General features: G+C 51.3%; 1 protein-coding gene across 4 annotated transcripts in view; it reads right to left on the reverse strand.

The window, feature by feature from the left end:
• Nucleotides 1–254: 254 nt before the first annotated feature.
• Bcar1 (BCAR1 scaffold protein, Cas family member) overlaps nucleotides 255–18,659 on the reverse strand; it is a 34,130-nt gene continuing 15,725 nt past the window's right edge. For 2 of the 4 annotated variants that reach the window (XM_055621178.1, XM_055621179.1), the window contains exons 2-7: nucleotides 11,609–12,241; nucleotides 5,424–5,585; nucleotides 5,099–5,215; nucleotides 3,033–4,130; nucleotides 2,301–2,390; nucleotides 255–1,180 (exon numbers count right to left, since the gene is read on the reverse strand). In XM_055621178.1, the coding sequence (XP_055477153.1) occupies nucleotides 668–1,180; nucleotides 2,301–2,390; nucleotides 3,033–4,130; nucleotides 5,099–5,215; nucleotides 5,424–5,585; nucleotides 11,609–12,241 (2,613 nt within the window). In that variant the 3' untranslated portion in view covers nucleotides 255–667. Of the gene's footprint in view, nucleotides 1,181–2,300; nucleotides 2,391–3,032; nucleotides 4,131–5,098; nucleotides 5,216–5,423; nucleotides 5,586–11,608; nucleotides 12,242–18,659 lie in introns of those variants that run through there. The other 2 variants (XM_055621180.1, XM_055621181.1) reach the window with 2 other exon arrangements.

Here is an 18,659-nt window from a genome sequence, read left to right on the forward strand (position 1 = left end):
ACCTAGCAGCACCTTGCTGCCCTGGGCCTCAGTCTCTGAATCTATGACACGTTCCATCTGGCACAAAGGACACCACCACCTTATCTCCCTGACTAGAGCAGCCCACCGCAGGTTCCTGGGCCTTCACTTTCTTCTAATGGGACCTGCCTTTCTTTTACCCTTCCCAGAATCTTTACCATTTGTAGTCACTTTGGTGGGTCACGGACACATCTTCCCTCCTACCTAGAGGCAGGCTCAAACATCTTTGTAGGCCGTTTCTCATTTTTAAAATTTTATTAAATGTAGACTATTAGTCAAATGATTGGAAAAATCAATAGTGAAAAATAGTTCTTTAGGGGTTTTTCTTAGTGCAGAGGTGACACCATATTGTATCTGCCTGTCACAGAGCACTGTGGTTGGGGCCCATGTGCCCCACCCTGGCAATTCCCAGTCCATGGTGCCCTCTCAGCTGGCTCCTTAGCCACTCTGAGAAGGCATCTCACATCCTGCCTTGCTATAAATATGTACAAATCCCTGGACAGTTTAGGGCACCAGGCCCAAGGCAGAGCTGGGGTTACCTGTCCCCAAACCTGCAGGATCTCTACACTTTCCACTTTCAAGATGAAGGCCTGGGTAGCTCAGACCATCGCTGCCCACTCCCCAGCCTCCACACCCTTGTCCTCGGCTCTCAGGCAGCAGCCAGCTGGCCCAGGACCCGGCGGAACTGCTGAGTGCTGTGGCCCAGCTCCTTGACCCTGTCTACCATGTCCTGGGCAGCAGAGGGTGAGGGGTACTGCAGGGCAGCAGCCTTGGTGGTGGCCACAATGCCACGGAGGAGGTCGCACAGCAGGTTGCTGTAGTGGGTCACCTGGCTGCGCACATCAGCTGCCTTTGCCTGCCGGGACAGTGTGTCCCCAATGAACACCAGCTTGTGTGCACTGAGGATGACAAACTTGCTGTGTGCCACAAAGATCTTGGGTGGCTGGTTGGTGGCCACTGCAGTGAAGAAGGCATCTACTGCATCTGTCAGTGTCGTCAGGTTGGCCTCACACTGCTCCAAGTAGAAGAGCAGCAGCTGTCGGTCTGAAGGCCCCAGGCCCCCCGTCCGCCCGGGCACCAGGGGCTGGGCTGGTGTCCAGTTGGCCAGGTCATGGTCTATAGGACGAGACACCTCCTGCTCCAGTCGCTCAAACTGTTTCAGCTGTGGGAGGCAGGACAAGGTTAGGCTCTCAGCTAACAGACCCCTGCAAACATCTGTGCTCATCAGAACACTGCTCATCAAAAGAAAGGGACCCCCAGTGTCAGCAGCAGCACCACTGCCTGAGGACATGCTGGGGAGTGGACAGGAAGGACATGTCATGCCAACTTCTCCAAACAATGGCACTCCATGGCTATACATGTTCAGCTATTTTAACTATTATTAGGGAGGGGTATTTTGCTACATATCCTGGCTGGCCTCAAACTTACGATCCTTCTGCCTCTGCCTCCTGAGTGCTGGAGTTACGAGAGTATGCCTGGCTTCTTTCAGTCCCCTACATGTCTCACCTGTCATGCGCCACACACTCCCCATGCAGTTCCCACATGACTATCGACTTCCAGCAGCATACCCACGAAGCAGCGGCCAGCCCAGGGCTGGGGAAGCTGTCAATTGCCTGCCTTTCCTATACCCAGAAGGGGGCTGGTGAGTTTTCATATTTACTTTGAGTTACTGGCTTCACAATCAAAACTGAATGTCTTTAGTGTTTTTCAGAAATTCTTTCTTATTCTGAGAAATGATTCAAAATACGAAGAAAACTATGGCTAAACACAGCACTATTATCTGTAGGCACTGGATACATTGTAAACATTCAACAATAGACATTCTATGGTCTATAAAAAGGAGTTATGCACAACGGTTAAGGCCCGGGAGTGCTGCAGACAGCACTGCTGTGTGTGTGACTGCTCACAAGTGCCACCGCGGGCAGGGAGGCACGGCCTGGAGAGAGCAGCCGACTGCTGGGCGGCAGCTTGTCTCCAGCTCCTCAGACGCCCATGGCTGCCAGCGTTTCTGACCCTCCACTGCTGTGCTCTCTACAATGAACGTGTTACTGACAGGAACTTCGTGTGTGCTTTACTGCTGTGCCTGTAATGCCTCAAGCATGCAGGTCAACTGCTGCAGTTGCCCTAGCTACCAAGAGGCTGCAGTGGGGAGACTGAGCTCAGGTGGCCCAGATGAGGCTGGGCAACAGACACTACCAGAGGCAGTTCACTAGCCAGAGACAGTGAGGGCCATGATGCTGGTGACTCGCTGGGTCCCTGGCAGACGAGCCCTGGGGCCTCACCTGCTGCAGCTCCAGCTGGCCCTTTCCCTGCCGCATGATGTTGCCCTTCTCTAGCAGCTCCTTCTGGGTCTTCTCAAATTCCTCCTTCCCCTAGAGGAGACAAAACCCAGACTGAGAAGTCTCTTCTGGGACAGCGCACAGCAGGTCCCACAGGGGCAAGAACCAGGGAACCACCAGGTGGCAGTGTAGGTACACCGGGCCCAGGAAGACACAGCTTCTGATGGAAGCACATTGGCACAGGAGGCTACCCATGCAAAGGATACACTCACTCCACACGGCCATGGCCTTCCTGGAATGGCTCCCACACCATCAATCAAATCCAAACTCTGCCCTTGGCCCACAAATGAAATGGCATGCAGGTTTTCCTCAAAGGTCCACTCTCAGCCACCCTCCATCCCCCTCATCTTCTTCCCCCTAGATCCCAGTGTGTCTCCTTGGAATGTCTGTACAAAGAGTGACCCATATCTGTGGCCACCAGAGAAGCCTACTCTCAAGGTTTTTGGAGCCATCCCAGTAGGCACTTCAAGCCCCAAGGATATAGATGTTCATCATCAGCCTAAAAGTAGGGTAAAATACAGGGAAGGCACCAGGGTGCAACCGTGACCAATCCTGGAGCCCAGATTTCCTCTGACTACAAGATCTCTCTATGTGTGGGAAGAGAGGGGAAGCAGAGGACCCTGCAACAACAGTGGCACAGGCAGAGCTCTTGGGGCTGGCAGGGTGAGCACGCACCTGCAGGTGGACGTAGTCATAATCCTCCATCCAACCCCCTTCACTGTTCTCATACTGGCCATCTGGAGAGTCCTGGGAGGTGAACTTGGGAGGTGAGGGTAGAGGGCGTGACTGGATGCTGCTGGCTTTATCAGTAGGGTTGGGATGCAGGGAGCTCCCTCCCTCAGGCCCCGGGCCAGGGGCTTTGGTCCGTCTGAAAAGCAGCGAGGCATTGCCATGCAAAAAGGAGGCCAGCTGCTTGGCATCCTCGGGCACGGCCCTTGAGCAGGCCACCAGGCGGTCCAGGTCTTCAAGGGTGAATCCTGGTCCTCCCCGGCCACTGTCAAGGACCTGACCATGGACCACCAGCGTCTGATACACGTCCTCCATCTTCTGTAGCTGCCGGCTCAGCTTGGCATGCAAGGTGCGGTCAGAAGTGTGGGTGGCATTGCTCACAGCACTGCGGGCAAACTCCAGGAGCTCATGTACTGCCCCATGAACTGCAGCCACTGCAGCTTTCAGGTCCTGCACGGGAGGCTCCTGGGGCTCCGAGGTACTACGCCAGCCCCCAGGCCCACTGGCACTGCCCACCAGGTCCAGAAGGTGGGCTACAGTGGTGCTCACAGCCTGCTGCAGCCGAGCCAGCGACTCCACAGCAACCTCCAGCTCCAGGGGCTCCCGGCCTGGCACCACGACTTCCAAGGACGATGCTGATTGGCTGCTGCGTGTGCTGCCTGTGCTGGAGGCCGACAGGCGCTTACCCTCTGTTGGGGCCTCTCGTTCGGCTGGCGGGGGCACAGCGTACACACCATCGTCGATTATACTCCCATCAGCTACCTCGGGAGGGAGCACCCGCTCACGTGGCACATCGTACAAGGTCCCAGGGCCAGGCCGCCGCAAACCAGGCGGCACATCGTAGAGGTCAGGAGCAGGGGGCGGCACGTCGTACACATCCTCAGCTGGCGGGGAGTCGGGAGGAGGCGCAGCAAGGATCAATGGGTGCCTGGCTGGGTCAAAGGGCTTGGGCTTGGCGAAGGCAGGGGGTACGTCGTACGTCTCCTCACGTTGCAGTGGGCCATCGGGCACGTCCTTGCTCACAGACGGAGGGACATCATACACCTAGGGGACCAAGCGGTGGTCAGGGCTGTTGTTCATGTGACCAGCCCTGAAGCTTAAGCAAGACCCAGCTGGCGTACACGTCCAGCACAGGATTCTGAGGTATGATGACTGACTAGAGCCTCGCTCTGTCTGGGACAGATGACCAATTCTCTGTGCCTGGCTATTCACCTACAAGATGAGAACTCCCTCACATATGACAGCTATGTGTTAGGTGTGCAGTGTGCAACTCTTACCTGCAGACATGTAGGAGAGACTTGCTACCATATTGGCACTGCTGCCTCCTGTCCCCCCCCACCCCCACCTGACCTCACTGTCACTGACAGACTTTCTACTCAGAAGCGAGTCCTTAGCTGGGATTTGTGCCTTATATTCTGGTCGGTTCTTAAGACAATCCCATGTGATTATTGGTCTCCTTTCACATCCCAGGTGTCCTAGTTTGGAAGACGGAAGACAGACTTGGGGGTCTCCTTGCTGATACCTCCCAGAGCACACATAATGAGAAGGTCTGGCAATGGGACATTTTCTGAAGCCCAGAGGGCGTTCAGTTTCTTTTTCTTTCTTTCGTTCTTTTTCTTTCTTTTCTTTCTCTCTCTTTCTTTCTTAATCCACGTACTTATTTTACATTGTATAGGTGTTTTGTCTGTATGTATGTCTGTGTACCACATGCATGCCCTGGTGCCAAGAGATAAGAAAGAGGAATTGGATCACCCAGGACCACAGTTACAAATGGCTGCCACACACGGCATAAATGCTGGAAATTGATGGTGGGTCCTTAAGAAAAGCAACCAGTGCCCTGACCACTGAGCCACCTCTACAGCCTGGGCATTCAGTTTCTATATCTGTCCCCAGAGCAAGTAAGGGCAGAGCCAGGGTCTGCAGACAGCAGTCCCAAGCCCAGCGCACACACTCAGCCATGCCTTTCACCACCTCTAGAGGCCTCAAAGCCTCAGCATTTGCTGACTCCTTACCGAATGATGGTTGGATGGTGGCAGGCCTTTCTCCACACTAGGAGGCACGTCATACACGTCCAACAATGGGTCTCGGCCATTGGGGCCTTTGACTGCCATGGGAGGGGTATCATATACCTGGAGGGCACAAAAGAAGGCACAGTGATACAACTGTCAGGGATACCTGACAGTTTAACAGGAAAAGTGTAAGTCCCCCAAAACCTACCTCAGGTACCTGGGCTATGGCTGCTGTGCTACCCAGGCCCTGGTTAGGCGGAGAAAATGCAGCTCACAGAGCAAGGCCCAGTTGGTGCCCTTTCCCACACCTCTGATCCCCAACACTCACCTCCTGGCCATACTGGCTGGGAAGCAGTCCTCGAACAGGGGGCACATCATAGATGTCCTGGGAACCTGGAGCTAGCAGGTGGCGTGGGGTGTCATACTCGTCCTGCTCCGGCTGGGAGGCCTCGTACACATAGCCCTGTCCCACTCGAGTAGGTACCACCACCTAGGAACAAATAGCTGACTGCACCACTGGCCCTTGAAGCTGGCCCCTATGACCCATCCACAGGCCCACAGGCAACTCCCGAGAGGTGGGCAAGACACCCAGATAGTGACGGGGTGCTGTAAGACTTTCGTTCCCTGTGTACTCCCTTTCTGGAGTGAAATGCAGTGTTTGGGAAATAATTAGACCTCTACGTTTTGTTTAGAGCTGTCTGGCTCTGGGCCATGAAACATCTCTCTACAGCTGGATGACCCAGTAGATTCCACAGAATAGGATGAGAGTGTGGTTATACACAGATGACAAGATGGAACAGGAAGAGTAAAAGGCCTGGCTCCAGAGGCAATGCCAATCTGCAGGCAAGGGGCCAGTCTACACTACAGTCCTGAGCACGGCAGGACCTCAGACAGGCCACGTGCTCCTGTATCATTCCTGCTAACACCTCTTAGCTGCCCTGCCTCAGAAAAAGAACGACCTGATCACTATCACCCCCAGACTCTGGAAGCAGAGACTGTAGCCAGGAAAGGCAGCAAGCAACCCCCCCTTGCCCACAGCATCTTAGTGGGAACCTGAGCATAATGACTTCAGAGCTAACTCTGGAAAAGCCACATAGGGCTAGGACGTAATGGCAGCTACATCACAAAAGAATTCTAACTAGAACCACAACCCCATGCCCTCTGAACCCACACCTATAGCTGCCTTGCCCACCTGAAAGGATAAGGCCTCAGTGGGAGTCGCTGGTCAGAGGGCCAGCCACTTCCTCCCCAGGGCCCTGACCCGGGATCCATGGCAATGGGCCACAGGAGCAAAGCCATGGCTCTGTGTGGGAGTAGGCAGGGGTCAGGGGTATACTCTTGGATGCTCATACACTAACCCCCAGACCATGTTGTCCCCTAACGGCAGCACTCAGCCTGGAAGAGATGGAAGTGTGCCAGGCACTTCCCCTTTACAAGATTCTCCAGCTAGGCTCAGGGTAACCTCCCCCATGGGGCTCCCTGCTCAGCCTTCTTCACAGAAAGGCCTTTTGTTTTCTAATCAAAGGGGATGTCTGGGACAGGGTTGACTCAGGGCCTCCACACGCATAGCCTGCCTCCTTCAGGCTCAACATCCCAGAACCCAACCCAAGTGTCAGTAGGCGCACACCAGTGCTACCCCCCCCCCCCCCCCCCCCCGCCTCACACCTCCCCCTCCTACAGGACACAGGGACACTCAGCAGACCCAGACCTGACAACCTCCCAGGCAGCACATTTGAGCTAGGCAGTTGACATTCAGGCCAGCTGGGCTTCTGGGCTGCCTCTGGCACACAGCCGGGCAGGCTGGTGTGTGCCACTGTAGCAGCTTCAGGGTCTCCTCTGTGGGGTGTCCCTTCCCACCAATAATAGGGCCTGGGGGCGGAGTTGCAGCTGCCTCTCCAGACTCATCTCCCTGCTCAGGCCCCAGACTTGAGTCTCCTCCAGGGCTATTTTTAGATGTTGGAACCTACCCATGGCAAAGCAGACTGGGGCTGGAGGGACGTGGCAGGTTAAAGAAGCCTGTGGCAAGGCCTGAAGCTTCTCTAGGCCCAAAGCCTCCGAGGTGGGAATTCAAATCCCAAAGGGGCAGGTAGTGCACCCCTCGGAAAGAGGCAAGCCAGGCCTCAGTATAGAGAGCAACTCTGCCTTGTCAGCACCCATCTGGGCCTCATGTAGACAGGGCTGCAAGCACAGGCCAGAGGGTCTCACTGACAGGCCCCTAGTGGTCAGTCCTAAGGCTAAAGTGTTCCTAGTCCTACACCTGAGGCAGGTGACAGCAAGCAGCCATAGTGGCCAGCAACTGTTTTTCTGTTAGCAGGAAAAAAAAAAAAATAAGGTCATTAGGGAAACGGACTCATCAGGGAGCTGCTGAGCCCTGCTAATCACAGGCTACACTGTTCTGCACCTGATGCCCCATTATCAGGGCCTAGAGGGAGAGGCAGAGGCAGAGGCAGAGACGGATGCATACGTTAGGCTGGGCTGGAAGGGGTTTTCCTCTCTGCTCTACACAACCCCACAGGTTTGAAGGAACAGACAGACTGAAGCATATCCCGCTTGTCAGTCCTAAATGGGGATGAAACCTCCAGAGTGTCTCTGGCTCTCCAGGGACCAAGGCAGGGATCCAAGCAGCAGTCAAGTAGGAGGAACAAAGACAAGAGGAGTCTCTCTTGGCTGTTCCTTCTGTGTTGGGGCCCCACCTCTCCAGACAGCTTGGCGGCTTATCTCCCCTCCTGCAAAATGGACATCTCACTAGCCTGGGCCAGATGCTGGCTTGGTTGCTCACAATCTAGCCTTCCTCCCACAGAAAAAGATACCTTTTCCTCCTCCAGGAATAAAGCATATTATTACCCTTTGCTGGCCAGGAAGTGCTGCTTCCTAGACAAATATACCTAGTTCACATGAACTCCCTGCCTCCGGCAAGCTGTAGTTCTTGACCCAGTAATTCTCCTTCAAAAGCGGCCTTGTTCAGATAGATGTCTGTCCTGCTGAGGTCCTAACTGCATGTTTGGAGCCTCTGTCCCTCAGCCTCTGGTGTCCATACGTAGCCAGAGAACCCTGGGTACTCCTGACCTTGCTTTCTCCAGCCATACCCCAGATGGTCACTCTGGGTGACCCCAGAGGGTGTGAGCTCTCCTGGCCCCATCCTCATCACTTACTCCCACAGGTACTACAAGCTATGGCACTATTTCCTCAGTACCTGGAACAAGGGGTCTTAGGTTCACAGACACCGAAGGGGAAGGCCAGACGCCACTGAAAGCAAGACCTGAGGATGGTAGGTGTCTACCACCGTGCTCTATGTAATAAAACAAGCTACATGATAGACACAGAATATACATTAAAAAACAGAAAATAAGCTGGGTGGTGGTGGTGCCTCTAATACCAGAGGCAGAGGCAGGCAGATCTCTAGGAGTCTGAAGCTAGCCTGGTCTACAGAGCGAGTTCCAGGACAGCTGAGGCTATAGAGAAACCCTGTCTTGAAAAACCAATACAAATAAATGAATAAATAAATGAATAAATGAATAAATAAAAAAATAAAAAAATAGATAAATAAATAAATAAATTAATTAAAAAGAGGTGGGAATGAGATGGTTCAGGAGTTAAAAGTGCTTGCTGATCTCTGAGGACCCAAATTTGGTTCCCAGCACATCAGGCAGTTTACAATTCTTTTAACTTCAATCTTCTTTTGGCCTCCCCAGGCAACCATAAACACATGGCATATAGACAGACAGACAGACAGACAGACACACACACACACACACACACACACAGACACATACACCTTTAGAGAAAGCTACAACAGAGCAGCAGTAAAACCTATTAGTCACCCCTCTCAATCTTGGGGAGAAATTTAATAAGAAAAGTGCTTTTGATGTTTTGATGGACTTACAACGTCAAAATGCAAAAATAACACACACAATGCATATAATCACAGATTCTGGAAGCTAAAGCAGGAAGACTACTGTGGGTCCAAGGCCAGTGGAGGGTACAGGATCTAATGGGGATATAATTACTGGTCAGGGGTGATACAGCACTTGGGAGGCTGATCTATGAGTTTGAGGCTAGCCTGGTCTACGGTGCGAGTTCCAGGACAGCCAAAGCTACACAGAGAAACCCTGTCTAGTAAAACAAAACAATAAAAAGTACATATCTAGAAACGTAAAAGATAGAGAAGATGCTAGACAAAATATGCCAGCATTTCTCAGTGATTATCCCTTGAGTGGGGATTATCTCTAGAGTTTTCCATTATGCATTTTCTATGGCAAACAAGCATTTATTTCATGTTCATAAAATAAAAGCAGATTCAGTGGCTGCCTAGCCTGGGAATGACAAAACTTCCTAGAAATGGTCACAGGGCTTCTCTTCCTTGGCGATCAGTCAGGTCAGAGTTTCCAGAACACTGGCCTGGACAGTGCCACCAAAGTCTGGGGCAGATGAGAACACAGCTAGTGAGCCTCTGGGTGAATGAGGGCAGGCTGCTGGGCCAGCTCCCTGAGCTTCCTCCTCTAGCCCAGAACAGCCGGCCCAGGACAAGCTTTACTGCAAGGGCAGGAGGTGAGGAACTGACTAGGGATGAGTGTGCTAGGTGTGCATATACACTTGAGCGTGGTGAGTCAATGTGGACGGGATGAACCTTGGCCTGTCTCAAGGCTCACTGGACGGGCACTACTCCCATCTCTCCACAGGATAACCACCCACCATCCACGCATGCTCAGACACACACTCGCAACTGTTGGCAAGGCCTCAGTGGCAGGCTTCTATTACCTGCTTTTCTTTGGTCAAATGACTAAAGAGGCAGGTAGTGCACTAAATATGGTCCAGGGACCACTGGCGGTCAGACCTGTGGGCCAATGTTTATGAACTCTCATCCTCTGCAGGCCCATGAATCCTGGTCAAGCCACCTGGATCAAAGCAGGGATGGAGACACTACATGCTTTCTAGGTGATACCAATTAGGTTTCAGCTTCGCTCTCAGTGGCTTTGAAGACAGAGGCTCAGTGCCATGGCTGAGCAGGCAAGAGGATAACATTGCAGCAGACATAGGTGGCTCTGTTCTAGGCATGATCAGAACAGGAAGCTGACTTAGCTGGGCTTTTGCTGTTCTCTTAAGGACTGCTGTGCCCACCACAGTTGGCTGTTTCCACAAGGCCTCTGGGGCACCTGCCTAGTCATTAAGGCTTTCTAGGGGACAGTAGATGAAGGCATGGAGATATGGGGAACGGGATATGGCAACTCTATCCTCAAGCTGGAGGACAGGACCGGGAATTCCATTCCCCAGTTTTTTGTTTGTTTCTTCAAGACAAAACGTCTCTATGTATAGCCCTGGCTGTCCTGGAACTCTATTTGTAGACCAGGCTAACCTCGAATTCACAGAGATCCATCTGCCTCTGCCTCCTACATGTTGGGATTAAAAATGTAAGCCACCACCAGCTGGCTCCACTCCCCAGTTCTTAAAAGCCTCTACAGGAACACAGGCTAACACAAATGGAAGGAAAAGTGGCTCCTGGTTTAGTGTGAAGCCAGGGAGCCTCTCCTTCTGCTTCAGTCCTGCTGATTCCATGAGCAGAGGGGGCAGAGGTAGCATGGAGGAACTGAGGGCCCAGACACAGCCTAGAGCCCAGAGGTCCTGACTCAGAGACAAAATTGGTCTGTGGAACCAGGGACAACTAGATGTGCTAGGTCCAAACAGGGGATCACTCCTGAAGGATTGGTGCAAGCCCCTGAGCAGAAGGTAGCTTCCCTTACTGCCATGGCCAAGGGAGCCAGTGACTGCTGAGCCCTTCAGGAGCTTCCTCAGGAAGTCCCTTTGGGTGGCACCCACCTGACAGGGCTCACTGCCGAGCCTCCCAGACAGCTAGGTGAGGCAAAGGTCAACAAGTAAGCTTGTAGTCGCTCTGTCCCCTCCTCCTCTTCCTGTTGGCCAGAGGGCGGACCCAACAGTTGGCTCTCAAGCAGCCCCATGCTAGTCCTGGTCTGCTTGCCTCCAGAAGTAATCTGTAAGCGGAGACACGCTGCTCTTCTCATTTCTCCCTCTGTGTCGTCACCCTTACACAAGGTTGTCACCTTTTCCTGGCCCACAGGCTTGATGTTCTGCCGTACTTTCCACTTGTGCCACCATAAACTGACCTCCACAGGGGCTGGGACAGGTTCCTCCTACTCAAAACTCTTCACTTGAGCTTGGGTATTAGGCCCCCGAGACTGTCTATGGCCTGCTGCTCTGGCTTTTCCTGCTCTCTCAGAACACAGGACACTCCTTCATACCTCTAGACCTGACATAGGCTATAACCTGTGGTTAACATTCTCTAGTTCAGGGCAGACTACTGAAGACTTCCTCACCCTCTGTGGCCAGCTCAATGCCACTTATACACCTAACCTGCATCAGATAAATGGACACATTATCCAAACACCTTTCTCCTTGACCTCAGACCAAATACATAGTGATACTGGACTGTGGGTACTGTGGCGGCCAGGGCCTAGGTTAACCCCATGGGGTTTCACAGCTGCGCTAAGCTGGCCTTACCTTTGCCGGTGGCTTTGTTCCTTCCCAGCTGCGGGTGTCCAACGATGGAGGAACTTGGTAGATGTCATTCCCTATGCCAGCGGAAGGTGGCACCTGGTAAATGTCCTGGGCTGGACTTCCAGGCCCTGGGGGTACCTGGTAAAGGTCTGTGGCTGGGCTGGGAAATGAGTGATGAGGTGTTTGCTTTGAGAATGTGGATGTCTGTTTGGCTGGGGGTGACTGGAACTGTGGGTTGGTCCCAGGGGCTTGATAGAGACCTTGCTGAGCCTTGCTGGGAGTGGGTACCAGGTACACATTGTCAGGCTGGGGCTGGTATGCAGTGGGGAGCATGGGACTATACTGGGAAGCTGGGGGTACGGGGGCATGGACACCCTGGGGGAGGCTGGGCTGGGGCTGGGGTGGGGTGGCAGGTGGGCCCGGTCCAGGCCCTGCTGGCTTCTTGTCATACATGCCAACCAGGATCTTGAGGCGGTTACCAGGCACAATGCCCTGGCGCCCATGCAGTGAGCAGAGCCACCAGCCATCCAGGCCCTGTGTATCCCGCTCCAGCACTGTCATGATGTCACCCTTTCGGAAGGAGAGCTCATCTGGTGATTCAGCTACGTTGTCGTAGAGGGCTTTGGCCAGCACGTTCTGGGGAGAGAAAACACAAGTGGACATGTAGGCAGGAGGATGGACACATGCCTCACCATCCGTTAGCTCCCAGTTTTAACTTTCAAAAAGGGACTCAGTTACATCTGGCAATAGCAGGAGGTGGTTTGGGGATGGGGCTTTGCCCTGTCCCTGCCCCTCCCCCAGCAGCAGGACTGGCCCCAGTGTATCTTTCAGCTGAGTGAGGGCCCCTCAAATGCTCGATGACAGCAGCTGCTCTCAGCTGCCACCGACACTCCAGAGATGGCTCTCAACACACTACTAGAAATCATTCCTGGGGCTGGAGAGATGGCTCACGACTAAACGGGAGCTTCCTGCCATTGAAGAGGAGCTGAGTTTGGTCTCCAGCACTGATAGTAGGTGGCTCACAACCCAGACCCAGGGAATCCAATATTCTCTTCTGGAGTCTGGAAGCACCTGTACTCACTTGGGCATGTATGCAGACACATGCACACCACACGTTTAAAAAATAGTAAAATAAAATCTTTAAAAAAATCCCTGAAGTCAGATGACACTGTGTACCAGAAAATACAGCCACCAGGTCACCAATAAATAGTTCAGCAGAATCTAATTTGACAAAAACCATAGTTTCTCTGTGTAGCCTTTGCTATCCTAGAACTTACTTTGTAGACCTCAAACTGGCCTCAAACTCACAGAGATCTACCTGCCTCTACTTCCAGAGTAGAGTGCTGGGATTAAAGGTGTGTGCCACCACTGCCTGGAAACCACAGTTTCTTAAGATAAAACATTGAGGGTTGGGGGCAGGGAAGAAAAAAAAATTTCCTAAGTTCATCCTAGGCCAGTAATTACGGAGAAGCTTAAAATGTGCCCCTTAAACTGAAAAATACGGTATTTTCCCCATTCTAGCTCCAAGGTTCAGACCATTGTGTCCAGAGCATTGCAATTCTCCAAGAGGAAGAAAACGATGAAGTGGGGGAGGAATACGCCATCACAGGGGGACAAATGGTCACCGCCTGCAGATCACATGATAAGTGTTCCAAGCAGAAGAATCAGAAACTGATAAAAACGTCCCAGCAAACACAGAACAACACAAGTAGTTATCTACGAGCTTACCACACACACACCTTGCACAAGCCTGGAGAGGACACATTTTTTTTACTCAAGTAAAAACTTGAACAGAGGAAAAACGTAGCAAGTTCTCAGTGGGACGACCTAACACTGAACAATGTTCCTTGTCCACACTTTCTTAGTAGGGCAGCCTGCCCATCATCCACGGCTTCACTTTCTGTGGTTTCAGTCACTACAGTCAACCATGGCCCAAAACAGTAAATGAAAAATTCTAGAAACAATCCATAAGGTTTTGGTTGTACCCACTGGAAGAAGCATGACGAAATCTCTTGCTACTATACTCCAGCACTCAGGAGCAGGGCATCCATCTTGTCTGTGCTGCTTGCTTGTTGGTTACCTGGTGGCTATTCAGGCTATCAGACCCTCTGAGCTCCTGCAGGCTTGCTGTACTCAAGTGAGCCCTACTGGAAGCACACAAGCAGCAAATCTAATTTTCTTTCTTCTTTCTTTCTCTCTCCCCCTTTCTTTCTTTCTTTCTCTCTCTCTCTCTCCCTTTCTCTCTCTCTCTATTTGTTTTTGTTTTTTGAGACAGGGTTTCTCTGTGTAGCTTTGGCTGACCTGGACTTGCTTTGTAGACCAGGCTGGCCTTGAACTCACAGAGATCCACCTGCCTCTGCCTCCCTGAGTACTGGATTAAGGAATGTGCCCCGCGCTCAGCAGCAATTCTTATATTCAAATTTGCCAAAGAGAAGCTATAAAGGTGCTTCTGTTAAGTGAAAAGGTGAAGTCAATAATTTATATTTTGGGAGGGACCAATCACCTAACTTTCATTACACATACTGCAATTGTTCTATTATTGTTATTAATCTCATATCATACCACACATTATCAACTATTATCAATAAAAGCCATACACGGCAGTGCACCCCTTTAATCCCAGTACTTGGGAGGCAGAGGTAGGCGGATCTCTGTGAGTTTTAGGCCAGTCTGGTCTACATAGCGAATTCCAGGCCAACCAGGGATATATGGTAAGTAAGACCTTGTCTCAGACAAAAAGAAAACAAACAAACAAACAAACAAAAAAACCCAGAAAAACCTATTACAGCCAAACACATATTAGAAGAAATATAGTATACAGTGTTCAATACTAATTAATCTGGGCTTTGGGGCATTCTTCGGGAGTCTTGTAATGCACTTCAGAGACTGAGGGAGATTAATGTGAACTCAGAATAATTTAACAGTGCATCACAATAATTCATCATGATGAAAGTACCATAGGGCTTTTTTATTTCATTTCTGAGGAATTCCTTTAGAACAAAATGAATTAACAGAGGCCAATGAATGAACAGGCCACTTCTAAAAGGCACAAGGCACTCTTTCCTAGTTATGAGGACAACTCCAAGCAGGAGTGTGGCAGGACAAGGACTGGGAAGCAATGGGAAAAGGCTAAACCCCCATAGGAGGCAAAGGTAGGAAACACTGTAGGAAGACAGCTAGTGTGGACACCGACCTGGTATTACAGACTACCAATTAGAAATCAAATACATAAGGCCTAGTGCTAGTTAAAAAAAAGTTAATAGGAATTTGGGGAGTTCATACAATCAAAAAAGGAAAAGACAAGGCCAACAGAAAACCTACAATCTATAAAGAGGTTGCCCAAGGGAAATCAAATGGTCAAGACCTGCTGATGGATGCTCAGAGTTCCATCAAGTGGAGACCGTGCCACACAGTCCTTCAGGTGTCCTGGTACTTAAGGAAGTGGTGCAGGCAGGAGTAGTATTCATAGGTTTTACTGCTCTCAGGGGCCCACAGGGCCCACCTGTGTTGACCATGGAACAATCAGGGGGTAAAGGTGAGGTGAGTCAGCCCTGCCCTAAGAAACAGATGTGCTATGGCCTAGAACTTTAAAGCTATAAGCATCTACAAAGCAATACCCTCTATATGTCAAAGACAATTTCCGGGAACAAAATCCCAGACATATTACTAATGTGGGTGCTTCTGGGGCTTGAGGGAGAAGACACGGGGAAAACAAAGGCACTCGCAAAGGGAGACAGTACCCCCACCTTTACTGAAGCTCTTGTCAACTGTCACAGCTACTACAAGAAATAGGAACTACTATGGCCTTTCTATATCGGGGAAAACACTCCCAGAGCAGAAACCTGCACTTTGGGTGGCCAAGTAGCGTATGCTGGCTATGTGCCTTAGGGCAGGAGTACAACAGTATGGGAGACAGCAAAGAGGCACAAGAACTGAGTGGGGAGGCTCCCCACTGCCACTATAACTTATGCAGTCCTGCTGTACTGCCTCCTTGCCCAGGAACTGAGATGGCAGAGGGCAGGGGCAAGAAAGGAGTATGGGCGTGGCTGGAACATCTTCTGTCTGCCTCGGCAGGGCTGCCTGAGACACCACTGGGCACTTAAGAAGGTCAGATGCACTGGTGTGGCGTCCAGCCGAACATCAATTCTGGGTGACCTATGTCTCCCGGTTCTGTGGACACAGAAAGATCTACATTTGAAAATGGGACCCAGGCTCTGGCTACTTGCTGTGTGGCCTTGCCTAGTTAGACCCAAGAAGTAAAACCATCCTTTGGCCAGGCTGGTGGTACACAACCTGCAATCAAACCAAAGCTAAACCAACCAAACAACAAAAACCACCTCTATCCTCTGGACCTCATTTCCTTCATGGAATCAATTAGGAGCTGGAATTCCAGGCAGCAGGAAGGGCCATGTCCCTGGACAGAAATCCAAAGTGGGAACCCAGAGTTTGAGGCAGAGGAGTCGCAGAGGGCTACCTCTGAGCCTACCACACCTCAGGCCTACCACACTGACAGGTAAGAAGGAGGAATGGAGAACTGCCCCAGGGGTCACCAGCTGGCAGCCATTTCTCCAGGACAGCTTGGAGTGTCCAGTCCCAGAAAAGGCAAAGGCAGAGGAGCTAGGGAGCCAAAAAGAGTAAGTCCCAGGGAGGAGCCAAGCAGGCAGGCAGCCTAGGGAGGGCAGAGACCCTGAAACTGCCACAGCTCCTGAACTCTGCTCAAACCAGTTACAGAAGAATTAAAGCACATGGAATAATGGGCATGGATAGAACAGTCCACCACTTTCAGCACTGAGGAAGCTGAGGGAGGAGGACTCTCAGTTTTAGGTCACTTTGGTCTATAGTGATATCCCCACTCCACAAAAAAAAACCTCTTCTACAATAAAACATCATTTGAATTTTAAAATGAGATGTCAGAATACCACTGAAAATATTCAAGACAACGGGAGTGAATATTTTCTCATTTACAGAACTTTTCAACTTGTATTTAATAAATATTTCTTATTTTGAAGTTGAAAAGTATGTTGGAGGGGAAATCAACCAAACTAAATATGTATGAAAATGTCACTAAAAAAAACAAAAAAAAAAAACAAAAAAAAAACAACATTATTTTGAATGTGAATTTTTTTAAAGGAAAGGAAATTTTTTCCAGGAAAAGAAAATAGTGGGCCAACTCCCAGGCTCTGGGTCAGGCTGGAACAGAGGCAGACAGACAGCTAGAGTGGGTCCAGAGGCCAGAGCTCCGAGAGGAGCAGGCCAGGGTAGGAACTACCTAACAGCCCACCAGGCTCACGGTCCCCATCCCCAAGCTGCAGACAAGAGAAGCAAATTTCCCAAATATGGTCTGCAGCCTGCCTCCAGGAATTACCAGGCCCACCCTCCCTCAGTGACCCCAGAACATCAAGCCGCCTGGCTGGGTCCCCCAGCCCCTGCCCTGGTGACCACAGGAAGTGCCAGCAGAGTGAGTCACAGGGAAATTCCCTCCAGCCAAGTCAAAGCTGGGTGGAAGTGTAGACAGAAGGGCCCCACTACTGAGTCCCCTCACCTCTTACGATTGCTGCCCAGGGAAGAAGGCTCACAAAGAGGTCCCACTGGGTAAATCTGGGAACACCAGGAGAGAGCAAAAACATGAAGGCAAGAAGGGTCTGTTGCGGGAAAGGCTCAGTGAACAAACCAAATAAGAGAGGCACTGCGCAGTCCAGGTAAGCCACTTGGCGCTTCTGGCCTCCCAGAGGTGCTAGCTCTACCTAAAGCTTACCGAGTGCCTGCCAAATACGCCTTGGCCAAGTAGGATTGTAACTGTACAGTCAAGGGCAACTGCAGCCAGGCTGGAAGCACCTCATGGACTAGGCACGTGGCATAAAGAGCCTGGCACCGGGAGTTCCTCTGCCTGTGTCAGCTGGTATGCTCTGGCCCAGAGCCCCTGCAGCAGCCTCTCTTCTGCCCAACCCAAGTCCTAAGTACTGCCAGTGCCTGACCTATCAGCTTTTTTAGCTGGCTAAGCAAAGGCCCTTTCAGCCTCTCTGCCTCCCTCTTACTACTCAAGGACACATTGCTCCTTCTCTCTCTCAAGTCACCAGACAACAGCTCAGCCCCAGACCAGGGTCTAGCTCTCACTCTCACTGCTCTGTGACCTTGGGTAAGTCCCTACTCCCCTAAACAACCAGACTGTGGAAGCTAAGACGACACAGCCGGCTTCCTAAAGATAGTGTACACCTATACTCTTGAGGTCAGGTCAGCGCAAGGTTTACAACTGCCGTGGAGCAGAAAGACACCCAGCAATAATTGCCATGCTTAGAAGTGTGGCTCAGGGGTACAACACTTGCCTGCCTTATATGAGGCTCATGAAAGTAATAATTTGCCAAGACGGGGGGGGGGGGGGGAGACGGACAGTGGGGTACCAGAAATAATGAAAGACAAGTGTATGCTTTGTTTATGTGACTTCCCCAAGGAAGTACTACTGCAGCTGACTTATTAAGCACATGGGGCAGAACAAGGGTAAAATCCAAGACGCTGGAGCAGGAGCAAGAATGGAGACTTCTGACCCCAGAGTGGAAGCTGGGCAGGTGCTGATTACTGGAGGATTCCACAGATAACCCCTCTATCATCCCAGGGCCAATAAATGCCATCCAAACAATGGCTTTCCACAGCCAAGTAAGCCCAGGTGGGTAACTATCCACAGCGGCCTGAGCATTCATGCTGTGGACATGCTTCCAATCACTGAAGCTGGAGAAGCAGTCAGCCTCCAGAGCCCATTTTTCCAGTCTCCTTCAGCTGGACAGCTGTATGGCCCATGATATGCTATACATGTTATGTCCCCAAAATGGGTACACCTGGAACTCTGAGGGATGCAGAGCCAGGCTACAACTGTCCGTCTAGATCAATGGTTCTCACCCTGTGGGTTGCAGCTCCTCTGGCAAACCTCTTGTCCAAAAAATATTTACATTATGATTCGTAACAGGAGCAAAATTATAGCTCTGAAGTAGCAGCGAAAATAATTTTATGACTGGTGTGTGTGTGTGTGTGTGTGTGTGTGTGTGTGTGTGTGTGTGTGTGT

The sequence above is a fragment of the Psammomys obesus genome, unplaced genomic scaffold (assembly GCF_907164565.1).
Source record: "Psammomys obesus unplaced genomic scaffold, mPsaObe1.curated_primary_1811, whole genome shotgun sequence".
Lineage (NCBI taxonomy): Eukaryota > Metazoa > Chordata > Mammalia > Rodentia > Muridae > Psammomys > Psammomys obesus.